General features: G+C 43.3%; 1 protein-coding gene across 2 annotated transcripts in view; it reads left to right on the forward strand.

Moving 5' to 3' along the window:
* greb1l (GREB1 like retinoic acid receptor coactivator) overlaps positions 1-21,293 on the forward strand; it is a 410,899-nt gene that overhangs the window by 343,050 nt on the left and 46,556 nt on the right. For both annotated transcript variants that reach the window (XM_078540619.1, XM_078540620.1), the window contains exons 22-27: positions 1,462-2,018; positions 5,544-5,646; positions 6,096-6,251; positions 10,069-10,211; positions 12,089-12,250; positions 19,654-19,858. In XM_078540619.1, coding sequence (XP_078396745.1) covers positions 1,462-2,018; positions 5,544-5,646; positions 6,096-6,251; positions 10,069-10,211; positions 12,089-12,250; positions 19,654-19,858 — 1,326 coding nt within the window. The remainder of the gene's footprint in view (positions 1-1,461; positions 2,019-5,543; positions 5,647-6,095; positions 6,252-10,068; positions 10,212-12,088; positions 12,251-19,653; positions 19,859-21,293) is intronic.

Raw genomic sequence — 21,293 nt, forward strand, 5'->3', positions numbered from 1 at the left:
CCCACCACTGCTGGTATTAACCCAGCTGCAGGTGGGCCTGTCACCATGTGGGGTGCAAGGCAGCAAAAATCGTGCAGCCAGCTTGTCACCTCTGAATGGGGGGGAGACATTCCCTTGATTAGAGGCACCCACTACCTGATTAAGGTACTGGGCATCAGGAAGTGGAGGTCAGGGGGGCGCTGAGAGCCCCCCATGCCCTTGCTGCTGACCCTGCCCCCGCCTGCCTTTGCTGCTGACACCCCCTGCACCCCTCTCCGAGCGACCCCTACCTCCGACTCTGCCCATCCCCTCCTCACATTACATACTTGTGGCCTGGGTTGCTCCATGATCCTGGGACTCGGTGTCTGTCCGTCTGACAGCAGCCACTGCCTCCCCAGTGGTGCTGCTGAGCACAAGAGCTGCTGGTCTCTCATTGGGCCGGCAGCTCTTATGAGATGAGACTTCTACCTCCGGGGATTTTGATTCCAGCAGAAGGCCCTCTGCTGGCCTTGCCACTGCCTGATTGACTTTTGGTTTGGCGGGCCTTCCCAAAAAAAGGCAGACTGGGCCTTTTGCTGGATCTTCAGCCTGCGATCGAGACCCTCGCGCTTCAACAAGATTCTGCCCTATGTGGCTTTTTGTAAAATCCAGTACTGCGTTTTGATGATTTTATTATTCATGAATTTTCTTAACATTTATTTCTCTTGGTTTGATGCTTTTATCAGTTATACTGTTTTCCTGTAGATCTTTCTTTACATAGAAAACCCAAATTAGAAATGTCTGGGAAAGAGACACGGAACTCAGGAGAGAATTGAAGCTATTGTAGTTGCTGAGGGAGGCTCAGAGAGATGGATAAAAAGGATGGAGAACTAGAAATGATCCAGTGACATTGATGAGAAAGATAGGAAAGAGACTGAAATCAAGACAATAATTATGTGACCAAAAAAGAAAAGATTGAGAACAGGGCAAGCATAGAAGAAGGAAGATGAAAGATACAGTGGCAATAAAACAAAAAAAGTGATCATATACAAAACTTACAGTAGTGAGGAAGAGTTAAAAAAAGGAAGGAAAACTCCAAGGCATCATAAAGAATAAGACATGTTGAGGGTAACAGGGGAAGATTGAAGTTAAAGGACAAGGAACCTGAAATTACTGAATAATCTCAGCTGTTTTAGTTCTAAGTTTGCCAAGCTGAATAGATGTTTACTTCTTTATGAATTGGTAAGTAAAACTCCCCAGTATCAAAGGGAGACAATATATAAGCACAAGTTTTTTATGAGATGAGATTAAGATGGAGAAGTATTTGGGAAATGTGATTGAGAAAACTACACAGGCATGGAGAAATACAATATGTGTTTGGAAAACAGCCCCAGCTGCCCAAAGAACACCAAGTATTTTGGTTGTATTCACATGAAGCTTGAATGCAGCAGTTTTACTGAGTGATATCGATATTTAACATTAAACTTTGTTTGCCGTAAATAGGTTCCATAGCAGAGAATGGAGTGAGCTCCTCCAGCGCTCTGGACTCATCACAGAAGCCTGTTTCATCGCTTAGCTTTCAGAATATTGTAAATAGTTCAAGTGATGAAGGCACTTCAGCACGTACCTCAACCAGTGTCGGCAGTGAAGGCTGCAAACAGGAATGTGACTTGGAAGGGAAGGAAACTGCAAACAGCACAGTCTCAAAATCTTCCTCATCCTCTGAGAAATCTCGCCAATCTATGCTACTCAATAAAGACTTCAGGACTCCACAACTCATTTTTCCGAGAACAGTAATTTTATCAAAGCCAGTGTATCATCTTCTTGGCTCTGCAAAAAATGAACATTTATGCTCCGCTAATTTGTTGCCCCATGCTGATATGGCTTGGACAAGCTCACTAAGATCACTGTTTCACAAGGACTTGAGCAGTGAAGAACAGTCACTCTATTATAGACAATGGACAATTCCAAGGCAGCATCATGCAGACTTTAGCAATAAAAGTGAGGGAAGTTCTGGAAATTTCCATCAGCGGCGGTTGTTATTGACAGGACCACCACAGGTACTTCTTAGTATTTTAATTGCTCATGCTGGCAAAGTTAAAATAAATTATTGGAATATGTGTTGGGTATGTGGTAACATATGATAATTCCATAAGTAAGGTCATACCTCTACTGCTGAGAAATGTTATGCCTTTGCTATGATTTCCCTAATTTCAATTGTAGATCTCAACTGAAAAAGTAGTTGTAAATAATATAGCCCAAAAGTCATCTGGTGAAACAGATGTCTGGCCTTTTGTTTTGTTGATAAAGTTCACAGATGGCCTAATTGTGAATGCTTGGCTGAGCTCCAAGACTCACTAATGGATTAGCTCAGCAAGGGTCTGTTTTCAAAGATAGAACTGGAGTGCTGTTTGTTGATTGATATCTTTATGAAGCTATATTATTTCTTTGAACTGTTTCTTTCAATGTATGTTTATGTGAACAGGGTTAGGAGGTATGAAGTAAGGTAAAACATTCTGTTACTGAAACTATAATGGACTGTTTGATTGACACTTTTATAGGGTTGTTACAGTAGTAGCTTTTTTCAAAGCAGATTTCTGAATAAGTGTTATTTTAAGCACATTTGAAAACCTGCCATCGTAATTATATGGCTCATTGGTTCTATAGTGCATACTGGGTGAGTGGGCATGGAGGTGGCATGGAGGGCATGTAGATGGCATGGGGAGTGGGTGGAGGTGAGGGGGTATGAGGTGTGAGGACAAGAGGGCTTAAAAGCTTTAAAGTAACTGGGACAAAGTCCCAGAGAACTGAGGCAGGCCTTCTAACCAGCCTGGCTTAATAGTCACCTGCCTCTGTGGTCGCCTCCAGACTGCCTCTGGAGGTGGTGGCCTCCATTCCATCTCTCCCCGCTTCCCCGGAATGAAAATATAATGGGCGGGGTTCTTTTAAGGTAAACTGGTCTCCTCAGTCGAGAAATTTCCCAACTCGAGCTTCCCAGCTCAATGGTGAAAATCTGACCCTGTGACTATTTCCATTGGTGCAGATAAGGTTAAGAGGTGATTTGATAGAGAATTTTAAATTTACAAAAGGTTTTGATGGTGAATAGGGTAAGACTATTCCTGCTGGTTTGAGGAATAAGTGGTGAAACATTAAATTAAATTGATCACCAAGAGAATAAGGAGAAAAATTGAGAAATTTCTTCACACAGAGGATTTCCGGTGAATGGAATGGTAGAGGGATAGGCCATTACACCTTTTAAGAGAAAGCTAAACATTTAATGCAGGACTGTAAGGAGCAAACAAGGAAGTAGATTAGGTTTGCCAGCTCTTAACAATAGCTGGCATACGTATGATGGACTGAATGGCTTTCTCCTATGCTGTAACTTTGTTTATTCCTATGTACAGAATAATTTTTTTATTGTCATATACTCTGTCAAGGCGAGTTCGCTGCTGATAATGTATATTACAGAACTATGGATCTATTTCCGTTGACCCTTGTATATCATGTAGATAACAACTGGATTATAGGAGTATTACAAGACAGTAGCATGGATATAGTTTCAGTAACAAATCATAAAAGCACTTCATCTGTATTACCGAAACCCAAAGATTTTTTACTTTTTTCCTTCCGGTAGGATTTGGACATCCTTCGTTTTGTTAATTTTAATTCTTTCAAGGGATGTGGACATTGCTGGCTAGGCCAGCATTTATTGCCCATCCCTAATTGCCCTTGAGAAGGCGGTGGTGAACCTCCTTCTTAAACTGCTGCAGTTCATGTGGTACACCCTCAGTGCTGTTAGGGAGGGAGTTCCAGGATTTTGACCCAGTGACAGTGAAGGAATGACGATGTATTTCCAAGTCAGGATGGTGAGTGGCTTGGAGGGGAACTTCCAAGTGGTGGTCTTCCCATGTGTCTGCTGCCCTTGTCCTTCAAGGTGGTAGAGGTCATAGCTTTGGAATGTGCTATCGAAACAACCTTGGGGAGTTGCTGCAGAACATCTTGTAGATGGTACACACTGCTTCCACTGTGTGTTGGTGATGGAAAGAGTGAATGTTGAAGGTAGTGGATGAAGTGTCATTCAAGTGGGCTGCTTTGTCCTGGATGGTGTCAAGCTTTTTTTTTGTTATTGGAGCTGCACTCGCCCAGGCATATGGAGAGTATTCCATCACGCTCCTGACTTGTGCCTTCTAGATGGTGGACAGACTTTGGGGAATCAGGAGCTGAGTTACTCGCTATAAAATTCCCAGCCTCTGACCTGCTCTTGTAGCCATAGTATTTATATGGCTAGTCCAGTTCAGTTCCTGGTCAATGGTAACCTCAGGATGTGGATAATGAGGTATTCAGCGAAGGTAAGGCCATTGAATGCCCAGGGGAGATATTTGGATTCTTTCTTGTCGGAGGTGGTCATTGCCTGTCACTTGTGTGGCATTAATGTTACTTGCCATTATTTGGGATATTGTCCAGGTCTTGCTGCATATGGACACAGATTGCTTCAGTATCTGAGGAACATTGTGCTGAACATTGTGCAAACATCATTGGACATCCCCACTTCTAGTTATTGAACATAATGTCATTTCTGAAACTACAAACCTCAAAATTGGGGACAATTTATATTTTTATATAAAGCACTATGAATTTTCACTGAGGGGAAGACAAGGTCTGAGACTCGAGCAAGACAAGGGTGAGCTCAGGGACCTGGAGCTGGGTGTCGTGGAAGAACCCATTCATTCACAACTGCAAGGTTTTTGTTGAAGGCTAGATCACCATTGGAGGACACACCTGGGTTTGAGCTTCTGGAGGTGAAATGCATCTCATCCACACAGTGTTCGTGGAGCCACAAGCGGAGGAGGAATACCGCAGAGGAAGGATGGAACTGGGCCCAGTCAAACAGAGGGTAGAAGGCCAACAAGGGGCACAACCTGCAGCAGGACCAGACACTGAGGACGGTCAGCAGGGATCCAACCAGGGGGCCACTCCAACACAGATTAATGGCTTGACCCAGAGTGTGCCACTCTCACCTCAACCACCTGCAGAGGGTGTCTAGGGAGGGAAACACGACCTGTATGCTCTACCGCAGGACAACCTGTGGCCCCTTGTACTGGGAGGGAAACCAATGCCAGTGGCTCTACGAGTCACTGCAGCATTGAACTTCTACGTCAGGAGCTCCATCCAAGGCTCCAAGGGGGAACACGGGGGGGCTGGTAAAACCCTGGCCAAGGATTTGGGCGAATCATTGAGTGTAAATGTTGTTTACTGATTCTTTATGCTGTGTTATTTTCAAGGAGAAATAAGTATTAATCACATTACACTTGCTTAACATCATTCATGCTTTTTTAAATTTTATTGACAAAGATTGTTTTGAGTGTGTAACATACCCACTTCAATTCTGTTCGGCAGCAACACACTTTCCTTTTATTATAAAATAAAATGTACAATTTAAATTGAAAGTTCAGATTTTTAAAATGCTGTCACTGCTGTTATTTTGCCAGCTTTCGGAAATTCCTCAGCATTAGAAATTTTAATAGTGTTTTTTCCCCAGATTTGCTGGTGATTTAGAAAGATCTAATTAGAATTTTATGTTTCAGGTTGGGAAGACAGGTGCATACTTGCAGTTCCTTAGGATTCTTTTTCGCATGCTAATAAGACTTCTAGAGGTTGATGTATACAATGAAGAGGAAATTGATGAGGGTACGTATAATTATTTTTCATACTTCAGAAATACCCTGATGCATCTCTATAATCTAGATATCTTTACGTGATGAATAATATTTATCAAGCATGCTCCCAATCCCCTAACATTTAGTGTGAAACGCAGAAATGTCATGTAAGAATTTTAAAAACATTACATCCCCTTAAGTTTGTGAGACATGCTTCGTTATGGAATTGAATCAGAATGACAATGAGAGGGTTCAGTATGGGCTCTTTTCGTAAGGTTCCAAACTTTATTGCTATGCACCATCTGTCCTCAAAGGAAAAAATCAAAAAACATTTTCGGCAGTTGGAAGGACGCAGAGATCAGAAAGCAGGATAACTGATAGTTATTCTTTTGGATAGCTGAGCACCTATAGTGCTCCCTGAGATTAACGTAAAGTTGTATCCCATCACTCCTAATCTAAACTGTAAACTTTTTGTTTCAGAGATGAAAGAAGCAAATGAGCACACACACGGAATTAACGCACAGTGGCCTGACATTGAACTCTTCAGCAAAATGACCTTTGACCTCACAGTGCATGATCCAAAGTATCGCCACATAAGTTCTGTGTACTCAGACAAGCTGCCAAAGGTTAAGTTAGGTCAGCAGGGTGTTTTTTTAACATAACAGTACAACTGCTTGAAATAATGCATTTATTGTGGGTGTGCAAAATGGGAAATAAAAAATTAATTTGTATCTTCTTGAATTAAGATTCTTCACAGGTGAAATTCATAGAATCATGAAATAGTACAGCACAGAAGGAGACCGTTTGGCACATCGAATCTGTGTCAGCTCTTTCAAAAAGCCATCTAGTTTGTCCACTTCCCTGCTTTTTCCACATATCCCTGCAAAGTTTTCTACTGCAAGCACTTATCTAATTCCTTTTTGAAGGCCACAATTAAATTTGTATCCACTATCCTTTCAGGCAGTGCATTCCAAATCTTAATCACATGGTGTATAATTTCATGTCTTGTCTCTTTTGGTCTGGCTCCTTGGCCAATCAACTTAAATCTGTGCCCTCTCATTATTAACCCTTCAGCAACAGGAAACAGTTTGTCTTTATTTACTCTATCTGAACTGTTCATGATTCTAACCCCTCAATCATATCTCCTCTTAGCCTTCATTGCTCTGAAGAGAATAACCCGACTTTTCCGATCTATACATGTAGCTGTAATCCCTCATCTCTGGAAACATTCTCGTAAATTTCTTCTGTACCCTCTTCAAAGCTTTCATGTCCTCCTAGAATGTAGTGCCCAGAATTGGACCCAGTCCTCCAGCTATAGCTAAACTAGTGTGTTTTATAGGTTTAACATAACTTAAAGGCTTTTCTCTCTATGCTCCTATTTATAAAGCCCAGGATCTCACGTAATTTATAAGCTGCGTTGTTAACCTGTGTCTTGCCACCTTCAAAGATTCATGCACAAGCACCCTCAGGTCTCTCTGTTCTTGCACTCCTTTAGTATTGTACTATTTAGTGTGCAACTTCGCTCCTCATTCCTCCTACCAAAATGTATCTCTTCACGCTTTTCAGTGTTGAATTTCATCTGCCATGTCTCTGCCCATTCCACCAGCTTGTCCATGTCCTCTTTATTACCATCTTCCCCATTGTTCACTACACTTTCAAGTTTCCTGTCATCTCAAAATTTCATAATTGTCCTATCTTAGCTGCTGTTATTTTCCTTTTTGATTTCACTTATAATGCTACCAGGCTAATATGTGTACATTGTTTTAGCTGGTAAAGGCCAGCAGTCTGAATGTTGTTTGGGCCCTGGGTGCCTCTCTGATGTAACTACCTATTTCGCCAGGATACTGCTCTTTATTGTTCCATAAGCCATTTTCCAGCAGGGAGAACAGCATGAGTAAATCTTTTGCTCACCCCCATATCAAAGGTGTTTGTGTGTTTTGGGGAAGTACCTGGGCTGCCTCAGAAATTCAAAGTATCCTCATTAAAGGTTAGTGAAATTAACACTAACTGACAACTGGCTTTAGTCCAACTGAAGCCTCACAAAAGCCCCAAATGCCATGCAGCAAGAAATTATTGAGCCTGGAGAGGATTGATTAAACTCCACAATGTTCCTGCTGGCTCCTATCTGAGATGAAGAGTCAACCACTCTGTGTACCATTTGGGCTCGGCACCATCTTTTGAACCTCTCAGTAGCCCATTTATTTTCATAGCAGCCCATTGGGCTGGATGCCACAATGGTGCAATGCTCCTCCAGTCTTCCATCCTCTATAAAGTTGAGCTTATCTAAAATACTGCTGCCTGCATGCTAACCCATACCAAGCCTCATTCACCCATCACCCTTGCACTTGCTGACCTACAGGGGCTCCCGGTCCACCAATGCCTCATATTTAAAATTCTTACCTTTTGCAAACACCTCCATGGCTTCTCTCCCTATATCTGTAATCCACTCCAGCCCACAATCTTCAGGGGCTCTGTGTTCACCCAACTTCTAGTGAATCCAAACTTCCTTTGCCTCATCATTAGCAGACATGCCTTCAACTGTCTAGGGCCTAAGCTCTGGAATTCCCTCACTAGACCTCTGTCTTTCCACTTCACTCTTCTCCTTTAACTTAATCCTCAAGCCCATCTCTTTGACCATGCTTTTGGTCACCTGTCTTAATGTTTCATCGGGAAGGTGTCAATTTGTCTGATTACACTCGTGTGAAGCACCTTGGGGATGTTTTACTATGTTAGGTGTGCTATATAAATGCAAGCTGTTGTTGTTGTTAAATTGTTGGGGTTTTTTTTTGGACAACCTGAAACTAATGGATACCTCATTTCAATGTTGAATTGAGGCTTTTGCACCTATTTCCGACCAGGATGGCTAAAGCAATTTTCTCTAGTTGGGGTTGCAATGGGAAAGCTCTGACTAGTACTTCCAGGCCTCCAGCAGCTTAACTTGTTGCCCTGAAACTGACTGCTGGACGCAGCTCCAAAAAAGGCACCAAAGCTTACAGGAGTACTTTTTGTGTGAAGCCTGAAGGAGCAGCAATGTGTCACCTGATTCCATGGGCTGAATTTTATGCTGTGGGTGGGGGCCCCAAATCCAGCGTAAAAGTCAGGGCCGAGCCCACCCCAGCTGCGTTAACTCATCCCACAGCTATTTAATGGCCGTCGGGTCATTGATTGGCTGGAGGCAGGTGTTCTGCCCTTATCGAGGAGGAAATCCCACCTCTGAGAGGTGTCAGCCAATCAAATGGCTGGCAGCTATCTTGTCTCAGCAGCCCCACTAGGGTTGGTGGCTACTGCTGGGACTACAGCAAGTTGCTGAGGGAAGTGAGCTGTGGTGAAACATGAACGGTAAGGCAAACCCAGGTTGGCAGGCCCTGGCAAGGGTTTGAAGGGGCCGGGGTGGAGAGGGTGAGGAGGGAAGCCCAGGGAGGACAGGGAATACCTTGGTAGGGGGGCCTTTGGTCGGCACTGGTGGGCTGGGCGCTTAGCGCTGACCTCCCCCATCGTGGGCAAAATCCCAGTGGCAGCAGGAGAGGGCCCTTCAATGGCCGTTAATGGACCACAAGTTCCTCAATGGGCTCACTGGCAAGCAGGCTGCCCGATATCTCCCCTGCCGTTAGCACGGAGCTCAATTTTACAATCCCCCCCACCCCCGACCCTTCCCCCAGGTTGCCACTTGGCTCCCTGCAGGGCTGTAAAATCCTGGTTCACAAAACAACTGCAGGATACTGCCAGCCCACCAACATCACCCGCACTGCCTTCTGATCATATCCCCACCTGGGCTTAGACCTATGGGCCTTAGTGCGGGGCAGAATTGATAAGGTGCCAACATGCAAGCTGCATTGGGGCACCTAATTGGTAACTACAGAGTTATTACAATGAGGCTGGTCGATGAATTTAGTTCAGTCCTTAGGCTTCTCCATTCCAGCATACTGTCAGAATACACCTGCCAGAATCACGCCTTGTTTCAGGCACCAATGAATTTAAGGGTCAGTAATTTCAATTTCTTTCTGCCCTAAAAAAAATAATCGATATCAATTATTGTGGCATACAGCACCTTCAAAGAACACTTTTTAAAAATAAAAATAGCAGAAGCTCTACTAGAAATAAATATGTACAAATGGTGAAATGCTTCTGTGCAGTACTTATAACAAATGGTCAAAGCATTAGAATGAAATAGAAGCAAAATGCTATGGAGGCTGGATATCTGGGCAAAATGCCTGTTTGTTATATTATAACTCATGCAAAATAAAAGTGTCACCAGCTTCGTTGAAATGGTGCACAGAGGAATTTGTTGTGCCTAATGGTTCACCTGCATTGACGTTCAGTTTGGTAAAAATGCTACATTTGTTCATCAAGATAATTAAATATCTGTAAGCCCCTTGCTGTCACATTTCAACATATTTATGAATTATTTTTAGTTTTTGTAGTCGCTGATAATGAGAGGTTCTGTGTTTTCCAGAAAGTTGCAAAGAACGCAGTCCAAATGAAGGATCAGCAAAGCGAGAGACTGTCTCTATTATGCTAACCAAGTATGCTGCATACAACACATTCCATCATTGCGAGCACTGCCATCATTACATAGACTTCAACCCTGCTGCACAGGTCAGAACTGGAAATGCGTTTTTTAGTTTCTTTAAACCTGGTAGGCCAGTTTTCTGCATGCTTAATAGATTTTTTTTTACCCATTGTATCACAATGTTATTTGCCTCATTTTATTTAATATAGGTAAAAAATGTATATTTTCTTCCCTCATTTAGGTCACTGAATATACTGAGCAGTCCATATTCTCCATCGTTAGGCTTGACCAGCTCTGTATAGAACTTTACCAATGCAACTTAAGGAAATCTGCAATAGTATCCCAGGTTACCTCACCATTCATTCCTCTTTATGGATGAAGTTATTTGTCTCCATTCAGCATTTTCCCAATCACAAATTTGGCCTACAGCTTGTGTGATTTTAAAAAGCACCTCCTTGGTGCAAAGTGCAATTTAAGCACATGGACTGCACAAAGATTAAAGTACAAAGTTCCTTTATTCCACCGGCATCAAAGCTATATGAACTCACAAGGGAAAGCTTAACTTCAAGGAACAGACTAATTGCAGAGAATATTTTTTTTATTTCTTCATGGGCTGTGGGCATTGCTGACTAGGCCAGCATTTATTTCCCACTCCTAAATGCCCTTGAGAAGGTGGCGGTGTGCTGCATTCTTGAACCGCTCAATTTATGTGTTGTAGGAACACCCAATATTTTGTTAGGAAGGGAATTCCAGGATTTTGACCCAGTGACCGATTATCCAGATCTCTGCCTGATTCGTGGCCTCAGCTCCTCAACACAGTTACTCACCAGTCATGAACTGCTGCTCCTTCTCCTGGCTGCAGTCCTGTTTTCCTCTCTCTCCACAAGGCTTCTTAGACTCAGGTGTGCTGCCAGTCAGTCTGACTAGTTCTCCAATTCCCCTTTCTGGCTCCCTAGCCATACTAGACTTGTCCTTGTTGCTTTCTCCCTCGCCTCATGGTACCTGGCTCTGCCCCTCACCTTGTCAAAGATAATTCTCTGCACATGGAGGGGCCCACAGGGGCCGACCAGTTCCCTTGCTTGGCGCTGTCCCCCATCATCACCACCTGCTGTTAGAGACCCCGCTACATAAGCATGAATAAATATATTATAAAGGAGTTGTAAAATGTGCTATGGATCCTGGATAAGAACTACCATAAATTTGCCTTTCAGACAGATACACCAGCACAATTCTCCATTAGGCAGCCACCACAGCTGCTCACCCACCACACACCATCTTCTATTGAATGAAACCCTTATCAGGCTATAGCCAAAATGTGAAAACTATTTTGGTGTCTCGGCCTCGCTATTGAACTTAGATCTAGTTGGATCGCTCTGTTAATCAGGACATCACACAGTGAACGTTGCTAGCCTGCTTTTACAATTGCCCATAAAGTGCTTTATAGACCACCAGAATTTTCAGTCTTCTCTCTTCTCACCAGCTATGAAGATCCTCCATAATATCATTCTAAGGCCCTTATGGTTATGGATGACCAATCTTGTTTGATTCTTCATGCTTATTCCTGTTCAATTTTCTGATACAATCCATTGTCAGGTTTATGCTGCGGTATTAATTTAATATGACCATTGAGCTATGATGTGTATCCACTTGCTCTCCAACAGCCTCTTTAGTTAATCATTTAATATACTGCTCGCTTTTCTACCTTTACACTCCGGCCTTCTCTTTCTTTTATTTTTACCTGCACTACTTACTTCTGTATTTTCAAAAAATTCTTGTTAATTCTAATGTTCCTTTTTCATCATTTTCCAAAATTAAGTGATAGCTCACTTCATATTATTCAGTGCAAATGAAATATGTATTTGTATAAGATTTCACTGTAATGATATCTAGGATTACCAGTTGCATAAATTTATGTACAAAGTTTCATTGGAGAGATTGAATCCATGATTTAATTATGTTTCAGGTGTCTGATTCTACGCTACATGCATTTACATTTTCTTCCTCCATGTTGGGAGAGGAAGTGCAGCTTCATTTTATTATCCCCAAGTCAAAGGAGCAGCATTTTGTCTTCAGCCAGCAGGGTAAACATCTGGAAAGTATGCGTCTGCCTCTTGTCGCAGATAAGGTCAGCAATTGTAGGAGCTCCTTAAAAACTTCATTTTGAGCTAAAGTTATTTTGACAGAGATTAAAAACATTACTGCTGTAAAGGAAAGAAAAGCACTTCCGTATACATAGCCCCTTTCATTACTTCGGAACATCCCAAAGCACTTTTCGGCCAGTTGAGTAATATTGAAGTGTAGCCACTGCTTTGCTGTAGGGAAATGCAGCAGCCAATTTGTGTACAGTAAGATCCCACATACAGAAAAGTGATCATGACCAGATGAGCTATTTTAGTGATGTTGTTTAAGAGATAAATGTTGGCCAGAAATTTCCTCCTCTTCTTTGAATAGCACAGCGCTAGTTTTTATGTCCACCTGAGAGGAAAGACTAAGACGCTGTTCTCATGCCCCATGCAAAAGACAGCACCTCCGACAGTACAGAACTCTCTCAGTTCTGCACCAAAGTGTCAGCCTGAATTACGTCCTCAAGTCTCTGGAGTGGAGCTTGATGCCACAACCTGCTGACTGAGAGTGAGGGTGCTATTGCTAAGTTAAGACTGACACCTAAAGTTAAAAGTTAAAAAACATAGCAATTTGTACTTCAGGGGAGTTTGACCAAGATGAAAAACAGCACCCAAAAGTAAGATTAAGATGCTATCTCGCCTTTCCTTTTTACATTAATTATATTTTTCATTATTTGAAATAAATAGACCAGATTCCTTTACCATGTTTTCTTCTGTGAAGGCCAGTTCAGTTATGTGAAATTGGAAATTAGTATTTACATTGCAGTACCATATCTGTCACTCTACTTCAAATTCTTTCTGATGTATCCATGTTCTTTTAGTTAGGGAGCATGAAAATTGTACAGAATTCTAAATTTAGCTTATGCAGCATTAAATTTGCACTTTTGATTTTGGCTTGTAATCACATTACTAGGATTTGTTATCAAGCTTTTATCTTTTTGACAACTACTGCACATTGAATACTTTTAGCAAGCAAGTTATTCATTACGACTTGAAGTATATACTTCACTAAATGCTGAAGACAACTATATAATGATTTATAAGGAGTCAAAGTATTTAAGCATAACAGGATATCTTATGTTGGTAGATAAGATTGATAGATTGTTGATTTCAACATGTGCCATCTAAAATGGTGGCTGGTCATCAATTTTCTTCAGTCAATTTTGTGATTGTGATTTTAGCAGAAATGACAGAAAACTGGATAATCACAATGGGGCTGTAAAATTCAACTTTCACATAATTTTCTATAATTGACAGAAAAGTGAGTCCACTTGTGGAATGGTGCAATTGTGCAAAACTGAAGTATTTACCAGTGACTGGATAACATTCCGAAAGCTGGATAAATTGTCCACACACATGAAGGGACTGAGCACACACTGACATATGAATTGATAATTTTGTAGGAGCATTATTTCATATGGAGATACAGTTTTACTGATCCTAGATTTAACTGTTCCTACATTTTTGTTTTATTCATTCATGGGATGTGAGCTTTGCTGGCTGGGCCAGCATTTACTGCCCATCCCTAATTGCCCTTGAGAAGGTGGTGGTGAACTGCCTTCTTGAACCGCTGCAGTCCATGTGGTGTAGGTACACCCACAGTGCTGTTAGGAAGGGAGTTCCAGGATTTTGACCCAGCGACAGTGAAGGAACGGCGATGTATTTCCAAGTCAGGATGGTGAGTGACTTGGAAGAGAACTTCTAGGTGGGGGTGCTCCCATCTATTTGCTGCCCTTGTCCTTCTAGATGATGATGGTCGTGGGTTTGGAAGGTGCTGTCAAAGGAGCCTTGGTGAATTCCTGCAATGCATCTTGTAGATGGTACACACTGCTGCTACTGTGCGTCGGTGGTGGAGTGAGTGAATGTTTGTGGATGTGTGCCAATCAAGCAGGCTGCTTTGTCCTGGATGGTGTCAAGCTTCTTGAGTGTTGTGGAAGCTGCACCCCAGGCAAATGGGGAGTATTCCATCACACTCCTGACTTGTGCCTTGTAGATGGTGGACAGGCTTTGGGGAGTCAGGAGGTGGATTACTCATTGCACGATTCCTAGCCTCTGACCTGCTCTTGTAGCCACAGTATTTATATGGCTGGTCCAGTTCAGCTTCTGGTCAATGGTAACCCCCAGGATGTTGATTGTGGGGGATTCAGTGATGGTAATGCCATTGAACACAAGGGGCGATGGTTGGATTCTCTCTTGTTGGAGATGGTCATTGCCTGACACTTGTGTGGCGCAAATGTTACTTGCCACTTGTCAGCCCCCAAGCCTGGATATTGTCCAGGTCTTGCTGCATTTGAACATGGACTGCTTCAGTATCTGAGGAGTCATGAATGGTGCTGAACATTGTGCAATCATTAGCGAATCTTCTGACCTTATGATGGAAGGAAGGTCATTGATGAAGCAGCTGAAGATGGCTGGGCCGAGGACACTACCCTGAGGAACTCCTGTGATGATGTCCTGGAGCTGAGATGACTGACCTCCAACAACCACAGCCATCTTCCTTTGTGCTAGGTATGACTCCAACCAATGGAGAATATTCCCCTCGATTCCCATTGACTCCAGTTTTGCTAGGGCTCCTTGATGCCACACTCAGTCAAATGCAGCCTTGATGCCAAGGCCAGTCACTTTCACCTCACCTCGGAAGCTCAGCTCTTTTGAACCAAGGCTGTAATGAGGAGCTGAGTTGCCCTGGTGGAACCCAAACAGGGTGTCAGTGAGCAGGTTATTGCTAAACAAGTGCTACTTGTTAGCACTGTTGATGACCCCTTCCTTTACTGATGATCGAGAGCAGATTGATGGGGTGGTAATTGGCCAAGTTGGATTTGTCCTGCTTTGTGTGTAGGACATACCTGTAGGGCAATTTTCCACATAGCCGGGTAGATGCCAGTGTTGTAGCAGTATTGGAACAGCTTGGCTAGGGGCGTGGCAGGTTCTGGAGCACGTCTTCAGTACTATTGTCGGAATATTGTCAGGGCTCATAGGCTTTGCAGTACCCAGTGCCTTCAGCCGTTTCTTGATATCAGGTGGAGTGAATCGAATTGGCTGAAGACTGGCATCTGTGATGCTGGGGACCTCTGGAGGAGGCCGAGATGGATCATTCACTCGGCACTTCTGGCTGAAGATTGTAGCAAATGCTTCAGCCTTATCTTTTGCACTGATGTGCTGGGCTCCTCCATCATTGAGGATGAGGATATTTGTGGAGCCCCCCCTCCTCCAGTGAGTTGTTTAATTGTCCACCACCATTTATGACTGGATGTGGCAGGATTGCAGAACTTAGGGCAGAATCTTCGGCCTGGCAAGCGGGGGCGGGGCCCACTCGCTGAGGCGTAAAATGATGTGCGGTGACATCAGCTGTGCGCCCTGATATCACCGCGTGTCATTTAGACTTTCAGTTTGGCAGGCATGCAGCTGAGTCAGCTGCGCGGCCGCCGAACTGTCAAAGGCCTTCTAAGACCATTTAAATATCAATTAAACTAAAAGGGGAGAATAGGGCAAAAAAGCGCAGGCCCCGACTCAGGCAACCCCCACCCGCACAGGGAGCGCTCAGCGCTTCCGGGTGCGTGTCACACTGGGCGGACCTTAATTGCCCAGGCCACATAAAATGGCAGCAGGGTGGAGGAGCATGCTGGCATAGTGGCTATAAAGGGTCTTGGAGTGGGTAAAGGGCTGTAAGTTGGCATTGTGGTATTTCTGAATGGAAGTGAAGAATTCAGTTTTCGTTTTAATTCCTTTCTAAAAAGTTATCTCTCAATGAGCCTCCATCAAAGCTGATAAAGTTCTTAAAAAACTTTTATCAAGTACAATTAAAAAAAAATTATTCCCTCTCTGCCAATTTTAGGCTGCAAGCATTTCTGAAAGGAGCAGGAGTAATGGGAGAAATGTAACTAATTAGGTACCGAGCTTGCCTCAGGCCCAATTAAGAAATTAACGTTTCAAAATGGAGTTGCATGAGTGACACAGGCCAGAATTTCTGGGTCAGGAACGCAGATTTGGGACACTTCCCAGCTCCGTAAACCCGACCTGGGAAAAAGTGTCCTGGAAGGTCGGATTTTTGGCCTAGCCGGGGTGGATGAAAATAAGAGTCATGGCGGGTGACCCCAGAAAGAGGTGGGAGCTGCCAGATGAAGAGGTGGGCAGGGCAAAAGGCTGGCCTCAGTGCTTGGGCACTGTATCAAAGTTATTTTTTAAAAAACAAGAAATCATGAAACATCCCTCCAACCCATACCCCTGACCCCCCACACTCTTTCCATGCCTTATCCATGCCAACCCATGTTCCTTCACCCACCCCATGACCCCTTTATAGCCCCTATGACAACTTATAGCCCTCTGCCCACCCCATGACCCTTTATAGCCACTATGCCAATATGCCCCTCCACCCACCACCCCGTGGCCCTTTAAATCTCCCATGCCAACTTAGTGCAAACTCATGCCAACCCATGCCCTCCCACACACCACCCTTTGCCTCTACATCTACCATGTCAACACACCCAGTATTCACTATGGACAGACCTCGGGACCCATGCTAAGATTAAATAAAGTCCTTAAGTGTCTATTGATGAATTCATTATTTCAAAAATCCCCACTCTTATTGTTAAAAACCCATTCACTATATTTAACTTCCTTTAGTCCCTTAAGAAAACAAGCATTTGTATTCATAGTCCCACTTTGAAGTATTTATAATCACTTGGCACTGTCAATCAAACTGTGAACTGATAGTCACCCCACTATAATAACGATAGGTTGTGAAATCAGTCATATAGCAATAATCCTGTAATTACAACCCTCAGGCTATGTCAACAGGCAAAAGGAATAGCAAGCACTGTTTTCTTTTAATACTGCAGACAACTTTTTACAAATAGTTAAAGGGTAGGACATTTAATTACCTTGACAACTTGAGAGTTCCAATGAGATTGACAGTTCCAATGAGTTTATGCGTATTTTACGCACATTCATGGCTAATTTTAACAATCCCAAAGGGCACCTTACCTCTCCTAAAGAGCACCTGACCTCTGCCAAAGGTGTCCCGGGACCATATTCAAAAGGATACCTTACCTCTCCAAATAACTCGGCTAACTTTAGATTTTCTTCTACCCGGTGTAAAGTGCACAAGTCATGTTTTGGATATCCCACTAGCCAAAATCAGACCTGACTGAGGCAGCTGTGTTTTAATGTGTGTGGTTGTCTCTGTGAACCAGGGATGTGCACATTAGAACCCGCCCTCATTCCCCCTCCCACCTCCCGAAAATGGCAGAGGCCAGGTTTGGGGACAGATCTGGGACTCCGCTGCCATTTTTGCTAATATGGAGAACCTCTCCATCTGGTGAAAATTCTTGCAATAGTTGTGGTGTGGAGTCAGCAGTCAGAAATTATCTGGGCATCGAGTTCCTGACCCCATTTTGAAATTCAAGCCCGTGGAAATGCTGTGCTACTGTTGTTGTTTTAGAGTATAAGTATATTATTACGGATAATTTTACTATTTATATTTATTTTCATTGTGAAGCAAGGACTGTATGGTAGATTCAGTAATCAAATGGAATCTGTTGTGTTTGTGTTTGCTTCAGTTTAATGTGTCTTAGTAAATCTGATCTATATGATTTTAACTTGGGGAGCGTTAGAGGCACTCGTGGACATGGGCTGGGAAACAAACCTCTTCAAAGAGCTCACCGTAAGGCTTTCTTACCGCCTGACCCTCATTTGAATAATGCATCACTTGTCTCCCACCTAAACTAACTGGAATGATGTGGGTAAGCAGGCAGTATCAGGAGCAGAAATTGTGTTATGAGCCCAAAATGTCTGGAGACCCAAAGATATGATCCCTGGCATGAAGTTAGTGTTTAGGGGAGGAGGGATTCTCCTGGGGGTGCCAAAGCTGGGGCGTGAGGCTGGGGAGGCCTAAGACTCTATGGTGTAGTTGTCTGGCTTGCCCTTTAACACCTGAACTTTTATTGCTGCATCCATGACGTAGTTGGGCCAGGATCTCTGACTTTAGGCTCAACCAGCCATCCCGTGTTGCTTTTGAGGTACCTTTCAATGATGGAGGCAGAAATAAGGCTGAGTCCTCCCTGACCAGCATCACTCCTGCTGGACTGGGGGAAAGAGGATGTTAAAATTGACCCCATTCATCAGTTGGAATGTTTATTTTCTATGTCAGTCAGAGACATCGGAAGCTTATCTTGGATTTTCCCAGTGTATAACTTTTAGCACCTCGTTCAGTCTGCAGCCAACTCTCCCGTTTGGTATAAAGTCACATTTTGGTGCATGGGGAGCATGGGCTGGAATGTGAAAGTGAATCTTATCATTGAGATTGAGAAAAAGATGAGAAGCTTAACTCCCAAAAGGAGACAGGTTTAGGCCAAGCAGGATATAGCATTTTTTAAAAATCCCAAACCTGAACCTAAACCGCCTAGCACCAACTCACTCACTTCTGTTTTTAACAGAGGCAGGATTGAGGTTGGGTGACCAACCTGCCCACAGGAGGCAGGTATTTAAATGTTCTAATATGGCAACGTGCCTCAGTATTTTCCTCCATTTTAGATTTAAAATGGCCAACTGAGTTTCTTGGGTCTTGGAAAAACTGGCAGCTAAAGGGAGACGAGGATTGCTGGACCCAGCAGGTAAGTGCTTTTACAGCACTGCTTGTGGGTCAGGTGGAGCAGGAGTGTTTCCCCTGGCCAACCAAGCAAATCTGCTTCTCACCCTCTGTCTCCCCTGGTGTTTGGATCCCTTCCTCCGATGATTGGACCCCCACCCCATCCCAAATGATCCGATTTCCATCCAAGTCACATGTCTCCTGAAGGTAGCCATCCTGATCTCCCTATGCCCCCATAATCAATCCCCCGCTTCTCCTCTGTGCATCCCGGCTGCAGCTTCCAATCTCCCTCTGATGATTCCTCATTCCAGTCTCCGCTGACCTGATGCCCACCACAATGCAACTTCCAGTCTCCCACAACATTGGCCTCTGGTCTCCCTGCCCTGGCCTCTTGATTCCTTTCCCCCAGCTTTTCCCTCCTCTTGCCTCTTCGGCTGAAACCTGGTGCAAAGTCCTCTATTGCCAGCAGCAAGTCAGTCTCCATGACTGGCTGTGTCCTGGAAATGGAAACAAGAAATGCTAATCAGTTCCTTCCGCTAAATTTGGCAATAACTGAGGGAACCGCATTCCTATGGGTTTCCGGAACACTAAATAGCTTCCTCCCTGCCTCCCTGGACATCGGGGCCAAAGTATATGGAGTATTGGTGTGTCAGAAAAATGACTATTTTGTCTATAAATTGTAATAAATATGAGCAACTTGCCAATTTCAAATGCATAATATTGGGAAATTTATATTATGCATGGGCTCTTTTGTTATACTGGTTATGTGACAGAATTACTTTAATTTAGCAATATTGTTTTGTTAATTTGTTTTGGCAGAATCCAAAATCAGTGAAGAGTCCTATCTTTACACCTACTACAGGGCGACATGAGCATGGCCTTCTGAACCTCTACCATGCCATGGAGGGTGCAAACCACCTTCACATCCTCGTGGTTAAAGAGTTTGAAATGCCACTCTATCGAAAATACTGGCCCAACCACATTATGTTGGTGTTACCAGGCATGTTCAATGATGCAGGGGTGGGTAAGTAAACCCTGCTTTATGTTTTCTGGTTATGCTGCAGTGAGCAGCAGGTGTTACATAAGATTACTAAATGAGAGCCAGCTGCACAACTTGAGCCTAGTGTTGTGAAATGGATTAATTTTCATTAAAGCGGTGAACACGGTTCTTTCGCGTCGAGTTTTTGTAACACTCTATAATGAAATTGGTAAGCGGTCAAAGCACTAGTTCATGGGAGTAATTTTACACGTTTTGTTTTTGTGCAATTTCACGTATATTTCCCTTACTTCTGTTGGACTTTTAGCTATCAAATTAGACAAATACTCAATGATTGTATGTTTATGGGATATTTGTTTCACCCATGTAAATTTTCCATGTAAAACAAAGCATTTTATAGTAAACCACATGTGTGATACAAGGTATCTAAACATGAAGATATTTATGATGTTTTTGCATTCAGCATGTAAATCAAATAATTCTTCATTTGTTCATTCTCTATACACTTCAGGATAGTCCATTGCTAAATAAGAAAGAATGGTAGGGGCAGTGCTCCATTGAGAGTTTTTTGTGCGTGAATAACCACATTAGTCTCTCCTATTGCCTCCCATTTTTGTTACCGACAGTAAGAATGAAATTCCTTGAGTTCTTTCCTTTTTCACGATTGGTTTCAATTTTGCAAACAGAATCGTCTTTTGTTGTGATGTTGCAGACGTGCCCATCGATCAGTTGTGTTCTTGTTATCTTTCTAACTGCAAAATCTCAAGAGATTGTAGAGTTTATCTTGACCCTTTCAGAAAGCATAAGGAAAACTAAGTAATGGAAAACAGGAATTCCTCGAAGATAAGATGGCAGGAAATAATGAGAGTGAGCCTTCAGATTCCTCAGCCAAATCCAAAAAGTGGCACAAACACACTAGAGTTGTTTGTCTGATAGGCAAGGAGGACATTGTATGAGATTTCAGGACCAAACCTGCATTGGAGCCAAGTTAAGGGAGGCTTAATCTCACTCCAAAGGCTGAATAGTTGGACGGGACAGAGGTTGGGGATGTTTCCAGGTGTCAATCCGTCCCTGGGATGGGGGAGGAGGGGAACTGTTGTGGGGGGGTGAGTAGGTAGGGGAACACTGTCACTGCTGGGAATTTTCACAGGGGTGCCCCCTTAATTGGCATGGAGACAGGTTCTGAATCCAGTTAAGGATGATGGGCGGGCTCTCGAAGCTGGAGGGCAAGTCGGAAGCCTTCCAACTTGAAAAGAGCAGCAGGCTGCAATGGAAGGTAAACTTCAAACTGCAGGCACCCTCTCTCCAACTTTTTAAAATCTTTAATTAACAAATAGATTCAGCAGTAAGACCACCACTCTAGGGGTAACCTCTCTGCAGGGGGGCTGTCCCTGCATCCAAACTGGCCTCTGCTGGTGCAGGAATGTGGAAACTCTTTCGAGTTATCAACAGTCACAGATTG

The sequence above is a fragment of the Cetorhinus maximus genome, chromosome 4 (assembly GCF_964194155.1).
Source record: "Cetorhinus maximus chromosome 4, sCetMax3.hap1.1, whole genome shotgun sequence".
Classification (NCBI taxonomy): Eukaryota; Metazoa; Chordata; class Chondrichthyes; order Lamniformes; family Cetorhinidae; genus Cetorhinus; species Cetorhinus maximus.